At 41.6% G+C, this 19,070-nt stretch overlaps 1 protein-coding gene across 5 annotated transcripts in view; it reads left to right on the forward strand.

Moving 5' to 3' along the window:
* Positions 1 to 19,070, forward strand: part of MCU (mitochondrial calcium uniporter) — a 92,870-nt gene that overhangs the window by 70,705 nt on the left and 3,095 nt on the right. For all 5 annotated transcript variants that reach the window (XM_065671079.1, XM_065671080.1, XM_065671078.1 and 2 more), the window contains exons 2-7: positions 7,832 to 7,901; positions 11,769 to 11,939; positions 12,341 to 12,445; positions 15,766 to 15,926; positions 16,402 to 16,605; positions 18,848 to 18,964. In XM_065671079.1, the coding sequence (XP_065527151.1) occupies positions 7,832 to 7,901; positions 11,769 to 11,939; positions 12,341 to 12,445; positions 15,766 to 15,926; positions 16,402 to 16,605; positions 18,848 to 18,964 (828 nt within the window). The remainder of the gene's footprint in view (positions 1 to 7,831; positions 7,902 to 11,768; positions 11,940 to 12,340; positions 12,446 to 15,765; positions 15,927 to 16,401; positions 16,606 to 18,847; positions 18,965 to 19,070) is intronic.

Below are 19,070 nucleotides of genomic sequence, written 5' to 3' on the forward strand. Positions count from 1 at the left end.
GGGTGGTGAGGCACTGGAATGGGTTGCCCAGGGAGGTTGTGAGTGCTCCATCCCTGGCAGTGTTCAAGGCCAGGTTGGATGAAGCCTTGTGTGGGATGGTTTAGTGTGAGGTGTCCCTGCCCATGGCAGGGGGGTTGGAACTAGATGATCTTAAGGTCCTTTCCAACCCTAACTATTCTATGATTCTATGATTTTTTTAAATTAATTTTTTTTTTTATTTCCTTGCTGATGCTCTTTCCTTCTGGAAAATGAGCAGGGGATTGATGTAGGACTTGCCAGGTACTGGGGATGTACTGGGTTAGTGTGGCTGCAGAATGCTCTACCTCTGAACTTCAGCATGTGCAGCTTCTCCAAAGCTGTAGATACACTGGTGCTGATGCTGAAGCATGCAAGAGCCTGCTGTGTCTTTTTAAGAGCTGAAAGTAAGGTTCCCTCATTTCTGAGTTGACTTCCCTGGAAAATGAGTGCAAGTTGGCTGCTCCCCAGCACACACAAAGGCAGAAGGAATTTCCTTGCTCTTGTGGAGATCTCACTTCATAACTCTTCCGTTCTTGGTGTTTTAAGTGCCAGGGATGTGTCAGTGAGCTGCTGTTTGCTCACCAGGAAGCACTTTATATGGTATGGAAGCAAGGTGGGAGAAGGGGGGTAAGGGCTCTTCGTATAAACTGTCTGTAACAAAGACAAAATTAATTACCTAATGGGGTTGAAAAGTACTAGAGGAAGAAAAATTGACAACAAAGCAACAGTAAGCTGCTCTGGAGGAATGCTGTGGGGAATCCGTTCTATTCTTTCTCTCTGGCTATGTGGTTTTCAGCTGTGAGTGGCTGAGGAAGACAAAATCATGAACCCTGAAGTCAGTGGCATCAGAACTCACAAAACTCTTCAAGCTGCTTTTTAAATAAGGGTTGGTTGTACCCTTTTATTTGAGAAGAGAAGGTACAGTACAGGAAGATTCAAGAGTAATGAATGTGGAAATTGGGAAAAGGAGTTCAGCTCTGCCTTGGCTTTGTCTGAGGTTTCAAAGCTGATACAGGTTTAAATGTACCATGGTATTTGGTTTGCACGTCAAACCTTCAGAATGCAAGGGAATTAAAATTCTCAGCATTTTTTTTCTTCACCTGGTAACCATGAGGGCTGTGTTAAAGAAGTGGAATTTGAACTATTCTACCTCCAGTAAAGTAAAAATATTTTCACAGTGAAACTGTGATCTGGCATCACAGACTGCAGTGGAGATGTTTCAGCCCTGCTCTGGTTTGCCTACAAGAGGACTGTGTGAAGTTTGGCTGTAACAGGGAGTATGGTGGTCTGGTGTACAATAGTTATCATCTGTTTCAAATAACGTAGGAATAGTGTAATTCTCTTAAGGTTATTGCTGACATCAACAACTTAAGAATATAGACTGAGAAAAAAATTGGGTTTTTTTTTGTAGGGGGAGGGATGTGGGGTGAGGAGTGTTACAGAATGATGTGGATGGTGACAAGGGGAACACTGTTAAAAGCAGTAGAGACTGCTTGACCAATACGCTTATCATGTCTGTTAAACTTCTTCCCTTTCATTACCTTCTCTTCCCTCTCTTGCCCTGAAGAGGCTCTATCAAAGCCGTCAAAAGCAGTGATGTTCCTGTTACAAGACTCATCTTGCAGCATTATAGCAGTAAATGCGTGGAAGAAAGGTACAATGAAGAACAAGGAGCAATTGCTTCATACATTTATTTTTTCTTTTCCCTCTTCCTTTTTCTGCAAAGAATGTACCTCCTTCCTCCTGCCCCCACCTTTTCCTGGACACCGTGGATTACCTGTTTAAGGCAGATGGGCAAAGGAAATAGGATGAGAAAGGAATATTTATAGCTCACCTCCTGTTTATGTTCCTTTCCTAGCAGATGTGATGTAGCTCTGTACTAACGCTGGGAGAAAATTCAGGCAGGAATAAGAAGTGTAGCGAATGAAGACCATTTGCTGGTGTGTAGGTCAAAGTGCTTCCGAATGCAAAGATTAACACTTCCTACGTTTTTCTGGCATTGCCTTTTTTGTGTCTGTCTACTCAGCCTGATTTTTAAAACAAAAAAAAAAAAAGGAAAAACTGCAGAAGAATAACACTGCAGTTCAGATGGGTTCTTGTTTTTTTGACCTTCATCTGCAGAAACGCAGCCCTATGGAGGCAGCAGGTGTGAAATGTTCTTTTTGGGACAAATGCTGTCCTCTCAAGTGGGATGTGAGCAAGGACATACTGACAAAGAGAAAGAGATGAGTTCAAGACAGTGGGATTTAATTGGGCAAGTGCTCAGGTCCTGGGAAACAAGCCATATGGTTTAAAAGCCAGGAGTTTGGACTAGTTGGAAACTGGGAGGAAAATTGTGTCCAGAGGCCTGGGGCTCTTCTGCCTTCACTGCAGGTGTGTTGCAGGAGCACAGCTCCGAGGTACAAAGGTTTTCCCTGCCATGCTTCCCCCTCTGGCCAAATATTTGGGGTTTTTGCATGCCAGTTTGCTGCAGGGCAGCAAAGTGGTGTGGTGTGAGTGCTACCTTTGCAAGAGCAAGTGCTGCTTTATTGCTTACCAGGCTCTCAAACAGAAGCACGGGGTGTGCCTTGAAGGAAATACTTTACATGATATTTACTATGTAAATGTAACCAGAGACTGTGCCAAAAAGCCACCATACAGGGTTATTGAACAAATCCCTGGTAAGGTTGGGCGCAATTGCAGAGGAAAATTGAGGGGTTTTTTATTGTTGTTGAAAAGGGAGTTCCTGGAAAGGCCAAGGTGTCCAGATGTTTCAAGGGAACAGAGGTAGTGAAGAATGGGATGAAAGATACTACGCTAGCCCATTTTTCCCTCTGGAGGTTTCTGAAGAAGACTGGGAGGATGCTGAAGAAGGCACCTGAAATTAGCAGGGCTGTGCTTGGACACTACCAGCAGGATCCTGCCTTGCTGGTACTGTGGACATAAGGACTGCTGTCAGGTCTTCTCTTTGTCCCCTTGCTGTCCTCAGGCCCACATGAAGCACTGCTGCAGGCATCCTTCATGTTGGAGGGCTGAAAAGATCCTGTCTGTGCTCAGAGCCCTGCATTGGTTCATATGTAGATAATGTTATTTGTAAGCCTTGCTTTATCAGTTGCTGTAGGGGATGCTCAGGGGTTGAGGAGTCTATGAGGACAAGCTGGGGCTGCCTCAGGCCTGTTCGGGGCAGGTTCTGGTTGCACAGCTCAGCCCCAGGCACAGCTCAGCCCCGCTTGGCGGTGCCTTGGGGAATTGAGGTAAAAAAAAGGGAAAAATGCTGGGAAAATGAGAGGAATGAGGAAAAACAGTGTGAGGAACAGCCCTGTAAACACTGGGGTGGGAGGAGAAAGCTCCAGGCACCAGGGCAGAGACACCCCTGCTGCCTGTGCTCCAGCACGGGGTCCTCCATGAGCTGTGGCATGGATGTTTCCAGAAGGAACCTCCATTGCCCTGCACCTCTCAAGCAGGGGGAAGGAGTTTACAGTGAGGGTGAGAGCTGGGCCCTGGAAAAAGGGGTGAGGTGAGGCAAAGGTGTTTATTTCTGTCTGGTTTGTCCTATTATCTACTTTAACTGGCAGTAAATCAGCTTTCCCTGGTTGTGACAGTGACTGGTGAGTGATCTCCCTGCCTTTACCCTGACCCATGAGCTTTTCCATCTTGCATCCTCTGGTCCTGCTGAGGAGAGAGGTGAGAGGGCAGCTGCCTGGGCAGCTGGCCACAGTCAATCCACCACTGTTACGTGTACTTAAATCCAGTAGGAGCTTATATACTGGTGCAAAAATATTAGCTGTTTTGGTAAATTACACATGAAACTTGGACTGCCGTTTCTGGACAGAACATGGTTCTGCTCTGTATCTCTGGTATGAGGGGAAAGCAAAATGGGAGCCCAAAAGGGGACCCAATGACTTCTTATGAAAGTACTGTTTCAGAGACCAAAATCTAACAGACTGAGCAGACCAGCAGGAGTGGAAGCCCTGAGGTGAAGAAAAGGTTGGTAAATGGAGCTCTTTGGCACTTTTGAGTTGTGTTGTTTGGGTTATTGTGATTGCTCGGGGAAGCTTGCAGCAACTTTTGTCACCAAGAGGCTGGCCAGGAGGTTTTAGGATAGCTACCATTAGAGCCAGGGAAGACACATGGATTTTCATGTTGTGAAAGTCGGGATAGAGGGAAAAATAGCTGTTGCTTCTAGGGAAAGGTGAGCTGCTTCATGGTAGCCTCATTTAATGGAAGACCTTCATAAACTGTAAAATAGATGTTGTCGCTGGCACTTGCAAATAAACCTCATAAGGATTTCACTTGGGGTAAGCAATTTTTACACAGCAAATGCTCCATTTTTCGCAAAAGCTCTGTGGCTTTTGCTGTACCCCAGGTAACAAGTTAACAGCATGGTTCGCTTGGTTTTCCACATTAAGATATCCACCTTTGGGGGGGGGGGGGGCAGGATTTTTCCTAGATAACGTCATTTCTGGTTTTAATAAGGGATTGGGGAAGTGGTACCCCAAAGTTATTACTGTTCTATCATTGATAATTACATAAAATGCAGAATCTGAGCTCTGCCAGATTGTTCCCTCTTTTCCCATCAGAGAGCAATCACTGATAGCTAAAAGGCTGGGTTTTTTTCCACTAGGGCTTTGATTAACTTTGTCAACCATGTAGAACTGGGATAACAGCATCTCTATAGGCCCAAATGTAGCTATTTTTGCCTTTAGATTGTCCAATAAAGACCTTGACAAGACTGGAGGAAGTGTTAGTTTTTGACAAAGGACTGGAATTTTATTGGGTTTTTTTTTCTCCTGCTCCCTTAATCATTCTGGGAGTGAAGCTGCTGCATAACCAGGAGCCTCTTAAAATGCATCTTGCTGCAGATAAAGACAGGGAACACTAAGGTTTGAATTGATGTGAAAAGTGAATTCTTGCGTATGTTCTTTTGAGACCCAGAATTTTTTTCTGGTGCTTAAAGCTTCTGATTTCAGTGGTCTGGCTTTGGTGCTTTTCACCCTTAAAGTACCTTTTATTCTGGAAGCGGTGAACAAGTCTGTCTCACTGAAACCTGTGTGGATGTAGTTATTCCACACTTCATTGCTGAAGTGGTGAGCTGTCGACTGTTTGTCTGCAGGCAGATGATTGTGATTGGCAAAGCTTGAAGACAAGTTCTTGTCCTCTGCCCCACACTGCTTCTGTCCCGAGCTTCCTTTCTGCATAAAGCTGTTGGATTGCAGATATTGTATGAGGTGTTCAGATATTTCTCTCCATCTCAGTTTTAAAATAGCTGCCACCCTTCAAGTGATTGATACCTTAAGCCTTCCCTAACTTTTGATGGCAGAAGATGGCATTTAGGTCTCTGCTGACTGAGTTCATTTGTTCCTTTTTTTTCTTTTCCTAACCAGTAGAGACTGTTTTCTTAGATAAGAAATTTCCAACAGCAGCTTATATCTCAAGGAGCAGTTTGGAACCACAGGAGTTGACAGATAATTATAATGTAACCAGTGCTTTTTCCTGTAAAATGTAATGGCAGCGTACTGCTGTGGGGTTAATGAAACAGGCTTGCTTCAAACCTGAATTGGGGTGAAAGAGTTGTCAAAAAGGTTAAATCCTGGGGATGCCTCAGCTTTCTGATGAGCCACCCAACATGCCTTGGTTTTTAACTTGTTTTGCCTTTTCCCTCGTTCTTGCTTGTATTGTATGAGGGCAGGAGACTTCTGGAGCTAGCTTATAACTGACAGATACTTGTGGTCCTCGGGTAAAGTCTTTGAGGATGCTAGCTGATAATGCCTTTCAGTTATATAGCTCTTTTGCAATGGGGTAATGCTGGCTTCAGTGGGTTGTAGGTTTTTCTGGAAACTGCCACTGAATTTTTGGGCTGCTGTGGAAATCTGGTAGAAAGGCAGGCTCTTGATGTGCAGTATTTCAGAAGTGAATGATTAATGCCATGTGAAAGGGAAGAGTAAAGCAGTGAAAATCACGCATCTGGAGGTGCCAGCTCTGCACTGGGATTGGGTGAAATAAGTATATAAACTGCTTTGTGGTAGCATGCTCTGACAGGAGCTTTTGTGTATTGCTGTATAAATTCTGCCCACTTGCAATTGTATGTGGTCTGATACTATTTTTGGAAGGATAAAAATCGAAGTTGCTGGTTTCAAATAAGAAAAACGAGTCCTTTCCTCCCTCTCCTGCCCTCCTCCCCGAGGCTTCCCCTCTTTAGATAAAATTTGTTCAGAAAATTGGCTTACGTGTGGTATGGCTTCTCATCATCAATGCTTCTGACTTCTTTCATACTTAGCGATGCTAAGACAGCAGAGCTTGATTTGTCCGGGATGAGAGACATTTGTTTTGCTTGGGTGCTTTTTAGTTTTAAACCTGTTTTTTTTCAGGTGTGTGGAGGTGCTCCTGATTGCTCAGTAGCAGCACCCGGGTGTTTGTCAGTCCACAAGACTTGTTATTTTTCACATATCAAAAGGCAAATTTGTCCTTCGGTTCCCAGCACATAGGGTTTGGGTTTTTTTAAACTTTACTTTTGCCAAAGCATGCAACTTCCCACTTAATTTCAGTTACAGCAGTTTAATGCCCAGTTCTCTTTTCCTGTAAGCTGCCTATTTGACTTGACTGTGGGAAGCTGAAAATGCAGTTGCAAGGAGGAAAACTGAGAATTACTTGACTGATTTTTCATTGTCAAGACCTAGTAAAATGGAGCATAAATACAGCACAAGTGAGGGTGAATTTCTAGAGCTGTCAATGCACTAACCACCTAGGCCATAGGTCCTGCTTTCAAGACACTGCTGTAGTTGAAACGCTCCTTGATTTGTATAGCAGGCTTCAGAAGAAAAGTGAAGTAGCAGATAAAGCTATTATAAGTAGATTATTGAAAGCAACCTCACAAAATATGGAGGTCTGGACAATTTGTCAGGGAAATAAGCAAATTGCTTTTGTTTGCAAGCTTTTGTTAGTAATTTGCTTAAAAAACAGGTCCTACCTGTGAGATACCTTTATAGAAATGCAGGTTTAGCAGCTGTATTTTAGGGCATAGGAATGCCCATATTGGACAGCAACTGTTGAAAACCTGAGTGGTAGTCACCAAAATACATACCACCATAGTCAGATGACAGCTGGTGTTGCGCTTTACTTTTGTTTAAAATTGGTCCCTCTTGTGCTCGAATTGTGACTTCACTGTTGGGGGAGGATTGCAATGCAGCTCAGTATCACAATTTTTTGTTTTCATCCTGAGCAATTTGTTCTTCTATGAACAGGCATATTTACTACTTGTAGCTTGTAGAGTCTGGCTTTCTGTAAGGACAAAACGCACTTCAGCACTGAAACCAGCCTTAAAAGAAAGAACCTAAGAGAACCCACAACTGACATCCCTACCCCTCCTCTGCTCTTAGGCTAAAACTTTTTTTTTTTTTTTAACCTTTTAACAACTGATGCTTTTATGACTTCTGTTTTCCCTATCTGTGTAGTAATGTAAACTGATTTCTTAAACTGATTTACTCAATGTGGCTTTAAAAATGCGTTTTACATTAAGGGAGGAAAAAAGGAAAATCACAGCTGTTCCGTTATAGATTCTCACCCAAAACTATGTGCGTTGAGAGAGTGAGGTGTGTGGAGGTGAACTTGGCTGAAGGGGGAAACCCTGCCGGGTGACAGATGGTGAGAGAAGAGGCTGTTCTTGATAGGCTCTCCTGGTTTACAGTTACCCCTGCGGCGGATGGGAGGAAATGCCCAGCGCAGGCACTGGGGCAGGTCATGGAGGGAGGGGGGACAGGAGGTGGCACTGGGGTGTGATTCCGCCAGACGAGCGGCCCTGAACATTTGGCCTTTTTGCTGTGCTTGTATTTTCTAGGAGCATCAGAGGCTTTCTCCTTGGCAGAGTGTGAGAGTGGTCTATTGCAGTACAGTAGTGCCCTCTGATGGTGAGTATTGACACGGAGAAACTCTTTGCTCGCTTTAGCCTTCACTAACTTACATGGTATTCCCTGACCTCTTTTCTGGTTGAGGCTTTTTTGGCTTGGAGGTAATCCAGTTTTGAACTAAGGAAGTGAGAAAAAAGTCAAGAAAAATTAAGGAAATTGACAACCTTTCCAATAACTGTTCTGACAAATCTGGATAGGTTTCATGAAGAAAGTTATAGTTGCATGTAACTGTCCAAATACATTTTGCTACATGTTTTCCTGATGTGGCTGTGAGGTCTGTGTGATGTTTACCTTTCAGGCTACCGTCTGCCCTGTTAACTTCATTTATGTAATGAAAGTGCAGTTCATACCAGCTACTTACCCAAGCAGTTGAAAGCACTATTTGCTGCAGTAAGTTGTGAAGCCGTGGCAATTATGTTCCTTTATTTAAATTCTGGAACAGCTCAGACATTAAGCTTTTTTGATAAAGGTTTTCATAACGTATAGCAAAAGAATGCACTGGTGGAACTTCAAAAATGTCAGTATATCCGAATGCAAAGAGGAAACAGGCAGCTTTGAGATCACTGCCTGCTTAACATCTGCATGCTGTGCACAAAGGCTAGAGCACTTATGCTGACTGACACAATCAGTTAGTGAATCCTGTCCCCATTAAGGCTTGTTAATAAAGTCTGAAAGCTAATAAATTAAAGGGTTTCAGCACAACTGCTTACCCTGCCAGGATAGTGTGTGCAAACACAGAGTACATGACTGCTGTGGAGAGCTCAAAATAAACACCTGAACGCTTAAATGGGTAGAAGCGTAGAGGACGCATGTAGGGTTGAGAGGATAATTTGTGTAGCTAGTTGCCTGATTTGATTTTACCTCTCTTCACGTTGTGCTTGAATACTTGTTATTTCTTCCAATAGCTTTCCCTTTACCAGTAGTAAATGTTCAACACTGACTTCTTTGGCTTCAAAGGTTTTTTACTGTACTTTGTTTTGGCCTAGTGTATGGCTTAAGTTATTCATATGTAAGAACAGAAATCTTAAAAAAATACTAATAACCTATGGCTGGTGCACATATGGTTGAGTCAAACCTTTGTGGTGCTTGGATGATATTCATACCTTAAAGGAACCTCACACTTAACATAGTGTATAAAGCTTTTGAAATCCTCCATGGTCTTATTTAGCAGTATCCCTGGCCAGGTTGTGTGTCTGTAAATGTAAATGAAATACGCTTGTATACAAATGACTTTTTTTTCTTGTCCTATGCATTTAAATACTAGCTTAAAATGTAATCAGTGAAGATTAGCTAAAATGTTAGCTCTATAATTAGTGAAATGCCAAAACACTTTGTCCACTTAGTAACCTGTAGTTGCCCTCATGCAGGCAGTCCACAGGGCTATCAGAGCAGATGAGAGTGAGGCAGAAGGCCATATCACAACGTCTTTTTAAATAGCTTGTAATGGAGGTTGCTGTTGCTGGCTGTTAATTTGTGTTATTGACATGTCCTTCAGATTTTTTCTTCCCTTTGAACTCTTTCCTGTCTAATGTAGGAAGTCTGACCAGACATTACTTGTGCAGGAGGTGATGAGAGGATCAAACTGGAATTATGGACTTTCCCTACTGGTGAATTAGGCTAGAAAATTATTTCTACAAGCTTTTTATAAGGAAAACATAAACTGGCTGTAATTCCAGGCTTAGTGAACTTGTCTTCCAAAGAGAAGTAATTTGGTCTGTAACATTTCACCGAAGCTGGAAATCCTAGAGAAGGGGTTTGTGTGTGCTACCAGTGCTGGTGGCTCTTGGTGCAGTTTGACCTATTGCATTTGCCGGTGTGATCTCCATCTGATCTGTGGAGGGTTAGAATGTGGCAGGGCTGGTGCTCATAAGCCTTTGCTCTAAAGCTGGCACTCCTGCAGCCGTGCTTTTTGGGGATACACCAAAAAGTTCAATACTTATGTGGTTACTTTAAGCTTCTAAACATGTTGATCATTCCTTCTGAGATAGCTATCACAAATGTTGCTGATCTTAATCTATGTCTTAAGACTTTTGCTCAAATATTTGAGTGAAAAAATTAAAAAATCTGATAGCTGGTGTCATAACAGCTGCTGATAAGGAGCTTTAAAGTATGTCTAACTGTCCAAATAAATTGGCAGCTTGCTTGACTTTTAAAGTAAATATCTGACTGTTGTCTCTGAATTCTAAACTTTGGAACATTAAAGCTGCTAAAATCCTGTCAAGTGTCCAAGTCTTGAGAATAAGCATCTATAGGCTCACAAATACTGGGGTCTCTCAGGATGTTTCAGTCATCTGAGATGTCCATACTTGGTTACTTCCACCTGGTCTTTAACAATGACATGAAGACCTCTTTGTCAGCACTGGATAGCAATCCCCTGGAAGAAGGGAAAAAGCCTTTGTAGGCTTGATTCAATTCAACAAGGTATATGACAGTAAATTCGAAAGTTTGAGTGAACTGCTCTGGCTTTGTAAAAGTGTACTTGGCGCATCATTCCTCAACATACGTGAGCTTCTCTTTTCAGAAAGGCATGTCTTCCCAAGACTTGTCCTAATACACGAATGATCCTGTGATAAACAAGTTCATAATTGGGCAGCAAATCACTGAATGGGGAGGTATAAAGGCTATTGGTGGCTGAACTTTCTGAACAATGGCATACTGAAAAATAGTTCCCTTTGGTAGTTAAAATGATATTATTTGCTTCTATTTCTACTTGTGTTGACTTCTTTGACCATCTAATTTTGTTGTTAGCTGCTTAAATTTACTTGGCATTTCAATACATGAGTTAGATGAGCAGGCTGTGGTCATGTAGCTGTCCAAAGCTACCGCAGGTGGGAATAGTAAGCCAGATGCATAGTCCTTCAGACATGGCAAATGGTTTGTACAATAAAGACCTTGCATTATTACATGAAAAAAATACATAACAATCCAAAGTAAATTCCTTTTAGGTGTGCTGCTATATCTTAGCAACTGCTGCTTTTGGGGAAAATCTTGACTGTTTGTGACTCAGTAGAGAGCTTAGGGAATATCAACTTTTTTTCTTTTCTATGTATACATATCCCGGAGCACACAGAGTGGGCTGCTTTTCTGTCAAAATAATAGCTAGCTTATAGTTCATACAGGTCACTACCATAAGTTGTAGAAAGGTGCACTGAAATCCTGAAGAATGCTCTTGAAAAAGCTCCTGGCAGCACTAAAGAAATGGAAAATGTTTCTTTATCTACACCTAAGAAGCAATGTCTGTCTTCTGAAGTACAGAGTGTATTGATCCCATGAATTTTAGATGAAATGACCTTGAAGCTTAAACTCAGAGTGCTGTTCTTAGAACCTCATATTCCTGACTGCTCTCTTAAATATTTGTTGTCTCAGGACAAAGGGGAGGAAACCAGAACCAAACAAGAATAAAAAGGTTTGAAGTAGGTCCTTCCTTGATGTTTCCTAATACATACAGTCTGCCTTTGTGTTCTGGGCTATAAATCCTGATAAATCACACAATGTTTTGTCTTCCACAGTCCAAAATACTTCAGTTGTCAAAAACTAACCAAAACGTAGTGTGCTGCTGTGTTACGGCTTTTAGATATCATGTTGCCTTTAGTATAAACATGACTGTGCTTAAAGCAAGTATCTCTTACTTTTCCACAAAGGACAGAACGCTTGGCAAATATTGTTAATAGGAGCGAAAGCCTCCGACATCCTTCAGTTTTTCTTTGATGGACACATCTCTTGAGAAAAGATAACTAATAAATTTAGTCTGGTGTATGTTCAGCTCATAACTATGTTTGCCTCTTTCTCTGTGTGACAAACACATACCTGTTACAAGAAAACATGTTAATTTTTAGTGATAAACTTTTATTTTTGTCTTCTCTGTAGAAGTGACGGTGGTTTACCAAAATGGGTTACCTGTGATTTCTGTGAATCTTCCATCCCGGCGTGAACGTTGCCAATTCACACTTAAACCCATCTCGGACTCTGTTGGTGTGTTCTTACAACAGCTGCAAGCAGAGGACCGAGGAATTGATCGGGTTGCAATCTACTCAGCAGGTACTGTTGTTTACAAACTAATTGATTTATTTGCTTGCCAGCTATTTTCATCCAGCCTTTTGCTTTTTAAGTAGAAGTTTGCTATGCTGTGAGTTCTTCGACATTCCTGAGAAAGTAGAAGGTAGAAACACCATCTCTGGAGGGGATACATTACTCAAAGTGTGCAGGACAAAGGGAACTGCTTTTTGTAAGATGATCCCAAATACCATATATGTAGCAAAGCAGCTGCATGCATAGCTCAGTTAGTATTTGCCATGTAAGGTCTCCCAGTATATATATCTGTCTTGAAGAATATTGTTTGTGGGGAAAATGGATTTGGGATGGCATTACAACTTGGCCACAGCTTGTTTAGGTACTGTGTTTCTATTGCTTAATGAGTCATCTGTGCTTGCTTTTTACAGATGGCACACGTGTCGCCTCCTCCACAGGTATAGATTTGCTTCTGCTGGATGATTTCAAACTGATCATTAACGATGTCACATACCATGTTAGACCGCCAAAGAGAGGTAAACCAGCCTGGTTCTGGTGAACATCAGAAATTTCAGTATTCAGTTCCCTGTTCAACTGCAGCATACTTTATTAACTTGTTCAAGAACATGTTTTATTTCTAAAGGGAACCTTGCAGTTTCAAGTCCCACCGTTGGAGTCTAATTTAGTGATACATAAGTAATCGGAATAGTCAGTAATGAAAAGTAAATATTCATTCTGTTCAAAACCAGTAACCTGTTAGAGGAGTAAATGAAGAAATATAATTTCTTTTGATTTCTAAATTTTTCTGAATGTTCTCTTGTTACCGAAAAGTAATTTAATTTAACTCACTCTGAAGGAGTATAATGCAAAATAGGAATTAGATTGAAACTTACGTTATGTGATTTGGAAGAATAATTTTTTCCCTCATCGGACAGTTAACCCTTGTTTCCTGTTAAGTGTGGTACTTTGAATATGCCAATAAACCTCAACCTTGTTAACTTAGAAACAGTGAAATGAATGAGATCATGCTCTTACCAAGGTTACATTACTAAGAAGTTCTTTACTGTAAGGGTGGTGAGGCACTGGAATGGGTTGCCAGGGAAGTTGTGAATGCTGCATCCCTGGCAGTGTTCAAGGCCAGGTTGGACAGAGCCTTGCGTGACATGGTTTAATGTGAGGTGTCCCTGCCCATGGCAAGGGGGTTGGAACTAGGTGATCTTAAGGTCCTTTCCAACCCTAATTATTTTATGATTCCACTAAGAATCAAATAGGAAGGGAAACAAACCTGTTTTGAATCAATAAGAAAATCCTTTTAAAAAATGAGCTTTGTACAGTTGTGTTATTTTCAAGATATGAAAACTGGCAACAAGCTTTTGAGATGCTCCAGAGTTACTGTCAGAGGCAGGAACTTGGTGTTTTCGTCTGCCGTCTATCCTTTCCTATAGGCAACTTTATAGGCTTCATAAAGCACCAGGTTCTCGCATGTCTATACTTGCCTCTGAGGACTTAAACAAAAGAACTGGTTTTGGAAATGTTGTTCATCTTGTTGCTTGGCTCACAGATATTAGTTGATCTTTGTCTACCTTCTTGTTCTGTTGTTGTTGCAGGCAATAATGTGAAGTTTGCAAGCAGTGTTTGTTTTTTTTTTTTTCTAAAAACCCTGTTTAGCCCTGTAGACAGCAAACAAAATTAGGAAGGATTTATAACTTGACTTGCATGTCCAGACAAGGTGAGATGGTGTGGAAGTACTTTCCTCTGTTTATCTGGTGGTTTTCCTCAGTGTTTGGGCTTTCCTCTCGTGAAGCAGTGGATTACAAATAACTCCTAAAGCAAAAGCTGTGAGGGAGACTGTTAACATTCCGTTTGTCGTCTTGACAAACGTGAATAAGGCAACTTGTTAAAGCAAGGTAATCTATCAAATATCAGGAGACTGACCCTATCTTTTGGGTCTGAGACTACCGTGAGTGAGTGATCTCCAGAAATACCTGCTGATATATGCCATCTTCCTCTGCTGATGTAGTTAAGTTTCCAAGGACCTTTTTGCAAGGAAAATAATAGATTCTAGCATTTTATTATACACAATATGAAAATACCAAGTAAAAAAAAATTTGACTTGGGAAGCTGTATGCAGCCTTTTATGTGCAGTGTGTGGGAAAGCCTGGAATTGGGAGCGCAGCCTTGGGTGAGATGCTGTTTCTCCCTTATCTTTAGGTTACACTGACTTCCACTAGAGAGAGGGTTTTTTCCAGACTTCTTAAAAGCCTTTGAACAGAAACTGTTTTAGGACTGGATATTTAAATCACTAGATATCACAGACACAAACAAGTTACCCTCTGCTCACTGCTCTGTCATCAGTGTGCTGTTTTCACAGGCTTAGAAGGCATTATAAGCTAGAGGAGTGGAGTGAGGATTTTAACAAAGTATCTCTTTTAACTGTTAGCCCCTGGAAGTGGGTGGTGATATCAAGCCTTACTGGTCTAGTCTAATTTCTAATACAACTAAATGAAAATGCGAACATGGTGTCTATTTCTGCACTGGAGAAATTGGTGTCCTGAGGTAAGGCAATTCATACATCCCACTTACCTGCTGTTTGAGAGAGCAAAATCTGTGTCAGTGAGTTGGTATGGTTTTCAGTTAGCTTGCTTGCACGATATACCCATTTTGTGCTGGTAGGTGATCTGTGGGATCACCTAGGTTACATGAAATTGCCACCTAAGATTCATTTGCCAAGGGGATTTCTATACTTAGTTTGTCCTAAAATGAATGTGCCCATAAATAGGCTCTGAGATTAGTTCTGTTAAACTTTCCAGCTATTGCTTTTCCTTTTATATAAAATCACCCTGTGTATTTTGAAATGGAAATGAGGAGCACTGTAATGCTAAATACTCAATACTTTTTGATGGCCACTTCAGTAGAAATGGGGTTTTTTTTCTTTGTAGGGGAACAGGAGCCCCCTTTAGCTGGGAGAGAGGGGTATAGTGTACTTTGTGAGTCTTGGCACAGGCAGCTGAGTCACTTCTTTCCCTTGAGCTGCTAGTGTTAAAACTTAAGCTCTGCATAGCTTTTTATATCTTGGTAAAATAATATTTTGAGAACATAACCTTATGGTATAACCCAAAGAGGCTACAGAAATTATTTTTATTTCACTAATGTAAGTACTTTTGCTTGAATTTGAAAGTTATTGGTTTTTTTTTTTTCATATAGACTGTGTAATACAATACCACTAGTCACAACTCTCTTACAAATTTATTTCCTTTAGGAATCTCTTTTGCATTGAAATGGGGTGACAAAGGCAGTTTCAGTTAGTGACTCTGTTGCTGTCATTGTTTAAATATGGTGAGGGAGAATTTAACTGCCCTCCAGGCAGCACAGGATGGGGATGCCCACAGAGTGTTGGGCAACAATTCCTGGCATTGGTGTGCAACATAGTTATCATAAGGCTACATGTTCTGGGCCACTAACCCAAGATGTTGGGTTGCCCTTATCAGTAACTGTGGTTGCTGATGGTCTGTAGTCTGAGTTCTGGCTGTTTCTTGACAGCTGGTGTGATGGATCATAGTAGTTTAGGTGTTCATATGTCCTTGTGTTGTATATAAATACGGGATCAGAAGTAGCTGTTGATATCTGAGAAGCTTAATAGTATCTCTTGTCCTTATTCTTATCAAATTTTGGGATGATACAATAATAAAGCCTATTCTTCTTCTGAAGAAATGGCATGTCTTAGAGTGCTGGGGGTCTTCCTGAGGCTTCTTTGTTGAAAAGATAGCTTCATATATTTCCTGTGCAGACTAATAGCAGTTTCTCAAGAGTATGTGAGAAGTTCCGTGCATATAAAGCAGTCTCTTTTGTTTCCTAGAGCTCTTAAGCCATGAAAATGCAACGACGCTGAATGATGTCAAGACATTGGTTCAGCAGTTGTATACTGCCTTGTGCATTGAGGAGCATCAGCTGAACAAAGAGAAGGAGCTCATAGGAAGACTAGAGGAATTGAAGGAACAAATAGCACCGCTAGAAAAAGTGAGAAGTTTCTCTTTGTGTTTTATCCTCCAAATGCAACCTGAATTTATTTCAAGATTTTAATTTGGTCCCTGCTACGCTTCAAATAGTTCCAAGATCACTGACACGGAAGATGCACCAAGTATCTACCAAACCATGTCTGTTTCTGGTTTCTGTGGAAGTATCTTTTTTTCCTGGATTTATATAAACGGAAATGAACTTGGTGTTAAATAAAGACTGAGGCTAATGCAATGGAATGTCTCTGAACATACAGAAATAAATACCTTTGTGAGGCATCCAGAGCATGTTCAGAGGAAAATATAGATGATGGCAAGATACTAAAGGAAAAGTCTAGATTTGTCTGCATAATCTAGATTGAAATCATGTGTTTCAAACCACCTAATATAAATATAAGGTGCTGTTTTTACATTATCTCTGAATGATATTAACATAATTATTTTTGAGAATGCAAGGTGTCTGCTTCTGTCTTCTGCAGGTAAAGATGGAGCTCAGCAGGAAAGCAGAGAAGAGGACAACCTTGGTGTTGTGGGGAGGCCTGGCCTACATGGCCACTCAGTTTGGGATTCTGGCACGCCTCACCTGGTGGGAGTATTCTTGGGACATTATGGAACCAGTCACCTATTTCATCACCTATGGTAGTGCCATGGCAATGTATGCTTATTTCGTAATGACTCGCCAGGTAGGACTTGCTGTGCTGACATTGGCACTTCAGTAGAAGACTTTGTTTGAGCTCTACTCCCTAGAAAAACAGCAAAATTGTGCCTTTTAAAAGTAACTTTGCTCCTTCCTTATCCTCTTCGAACCTAGATGCTACTTGATTTAATTTGTGCTGTCCAGGATGGTGGTGTATGATTGTGTGGTTTACTGGTGGTGGTCATCGCTGTTTTCTGACTGTCTTGCCTTAAGTGCTTATGTATGTTTGCTGGTTTACTGCTTTAGCTAGAACAGGTTCATCTTCTGACACACAATGGTTTCTGCATGCACACACATGCAATGTCACATGTTGACTTGCACTGGAGTCTTCCAGTTGAGTGAAGCTTGGTCTAGAAGCTTCTGATCCAAGTGGAGTGCTGTGATTTATCAGCCCAAATGAACTGTGTATGTATGAGGTACCTTCTGAGCTTTAAGGAAGTCCGCCTTTTCCACATGAGTCCCTGGCCTTTTTAAAGAGACTGAAGTTCAGGGATCTTGTTGGAAATGCCTTTATGTAGGTATTTCATGCATCTGGCTTCAGAGCCAGGCGAAGGAACCTTCTCTGCATCCTTATAGTTGTGACAGACTGTGGATCTTCTAGTACATGGTTTGTCTCGCCACTCAACATCTAAACTTCATAACCTCTTTGAAATGATAAGGGATGGAGAGCTCGAAGAGTCCCTACTGTCACAAGACCATCAGAACAAATGCTGCAGGGTTCTGTCAGCTGTGTTGTTTTCAGGGGCTGAGAACACATGGGCCTCTGTGAGCACTGCTGCAGTTGTCAGAGTTCAGTTGGAACTTCTGCCATATTTGAACCCAGGTTTGATTGTCATCTGCAATCAATTAGTACATCTTCTGCCAGACCTTAAGATCTCAGTGTTTCATGAATGGCATGATTCTGAATGCAGCTTTTGTCCACCTGACAGCCTTGATCATTGAATGCATACCCAGTACAGAGGCTGTGTAATGTTCCAGTGCAAGGGAGAATTAACTTCAGCAGCAGACCTGTGCTTTGCAGGGCTTATATGGGATTTTGTGTGAACAGCTCTGCTCTTCCAAGTTATCTGAACACATTAAAAAGCTGTGACTTTTTTGCAGCAGAGTATCCTTGGCAAAAGCTGTGTTACTGGGTTTTTGTTCTCACTTGCATAGTTTGGTTCAAAGATGAAGTCATGAGCAATTATTGTTGCTTTAATTAGCTATCGCATGTTTATGACCTTAAGAAAAAGAAAGTAAAGGCCATCTTACAAAGGCTGTCTGCTGGTATTTATAGGTTGGTTTTTTTTCTCCTCCCTTTCTCCCTACAAAATTTTCAGTATTGGAACCCTCAAATGTGTTAGTTTTTGTTCTTTCTGCATGGGAGGATTCACACCTTTAGGACAGCAGGAAGGTGATGGTAACTCACTGCTGGCATGTGATATACTAGCAGAGAAGCAAACGTGTGACTGTACTGGGTCTGTCTGGGATAGAGTTAGTGTTCTTTTCATAACACCTGGTATGGTGCTGTTTTGGATTTGTGACCAAAACAGTCCTGGTAACACACCAGTGGTTTTGCTGTTGCTGAACCATGCTTTCACAGCATCAAAACCCTTCTCTGTTTGTTGTTCCACCCTCCCCACCACCACTTCACCCCCAGGAATAGGCTGGGGCTGGGCAAGGCATTGCAAGGAGACACAGCTGGGACAACTGACCAAAGAGAGATACCATGCCCTTCAGCAATAAACTGGGGAAGAGGGGTGGGAGGGAGCATGGGGATGGAAGGATTTCTCCTAAGTAGCTGTTGCTTGGAGACTGGCTGGGCATTGGTCTGCTGGTGAGAGATAGGGAGTGATTGTGTTTGCATCACTGTCATCTGTGTGTGGTTATTTGTTTTGGTTTGGGCTTTTTATTTATTTGTTTGGGGTTTTTTTTCTTCTTTGTAAGAAGTGAATTGTCTTTATGTTGACTTAAGTTTTTCTTGTTTGTTGCCCTTTCAATTCTCCCCCCCCCCCCCCCCCCCCCCCTTTCTGGCTGTGGAGAAGTGAGTGACTGGATGGGAGCTGAGTTACTAGCTGGGGTCACCCCCACCACACTGGGTGAGCTTAGATAATGCTCTCTGGTCATGTGCCTTCACTGACAGAAACCAGTCATCCTCCCAAAGCGCACCTGTTAGATACTGTACTAATATTATCCTGTTGCATCCTGTTGTGGCTTTATTTATATCCTCTCTCCTTTCTTCTTTCTAGGAATACGTTTATCCAGAAGCCAGAGACAGACAGTACTTATTATTTTTCCATAAAGGAGCCAAAAAGACACGATTTGATTTAGAGAAATACAATCAACTCAAGGATGCAATTGCTCAGGTAACAAGAATTTTTCCAGAAATACAACAAACAAATTGCTGTTTGCTAGTTCTTAACTGCTATTAATAGGTGTACCTCAAACAAGAATGGATATATCTTAGGTTTT

This window comes from Lathamus discolor, chromosome 3 (genome assembly GCF_037157495.1).
Source record: "Lathamus discolor isolate bLatDis1 chromosome 3, bLatDis1.hap1, whole genome shotgun sequence".
NCBI lineage: Eukaryota > Metazoa > Chordata > Aves > Psittaciformes > Psittacidae > Lathamus > Lathamus discolor.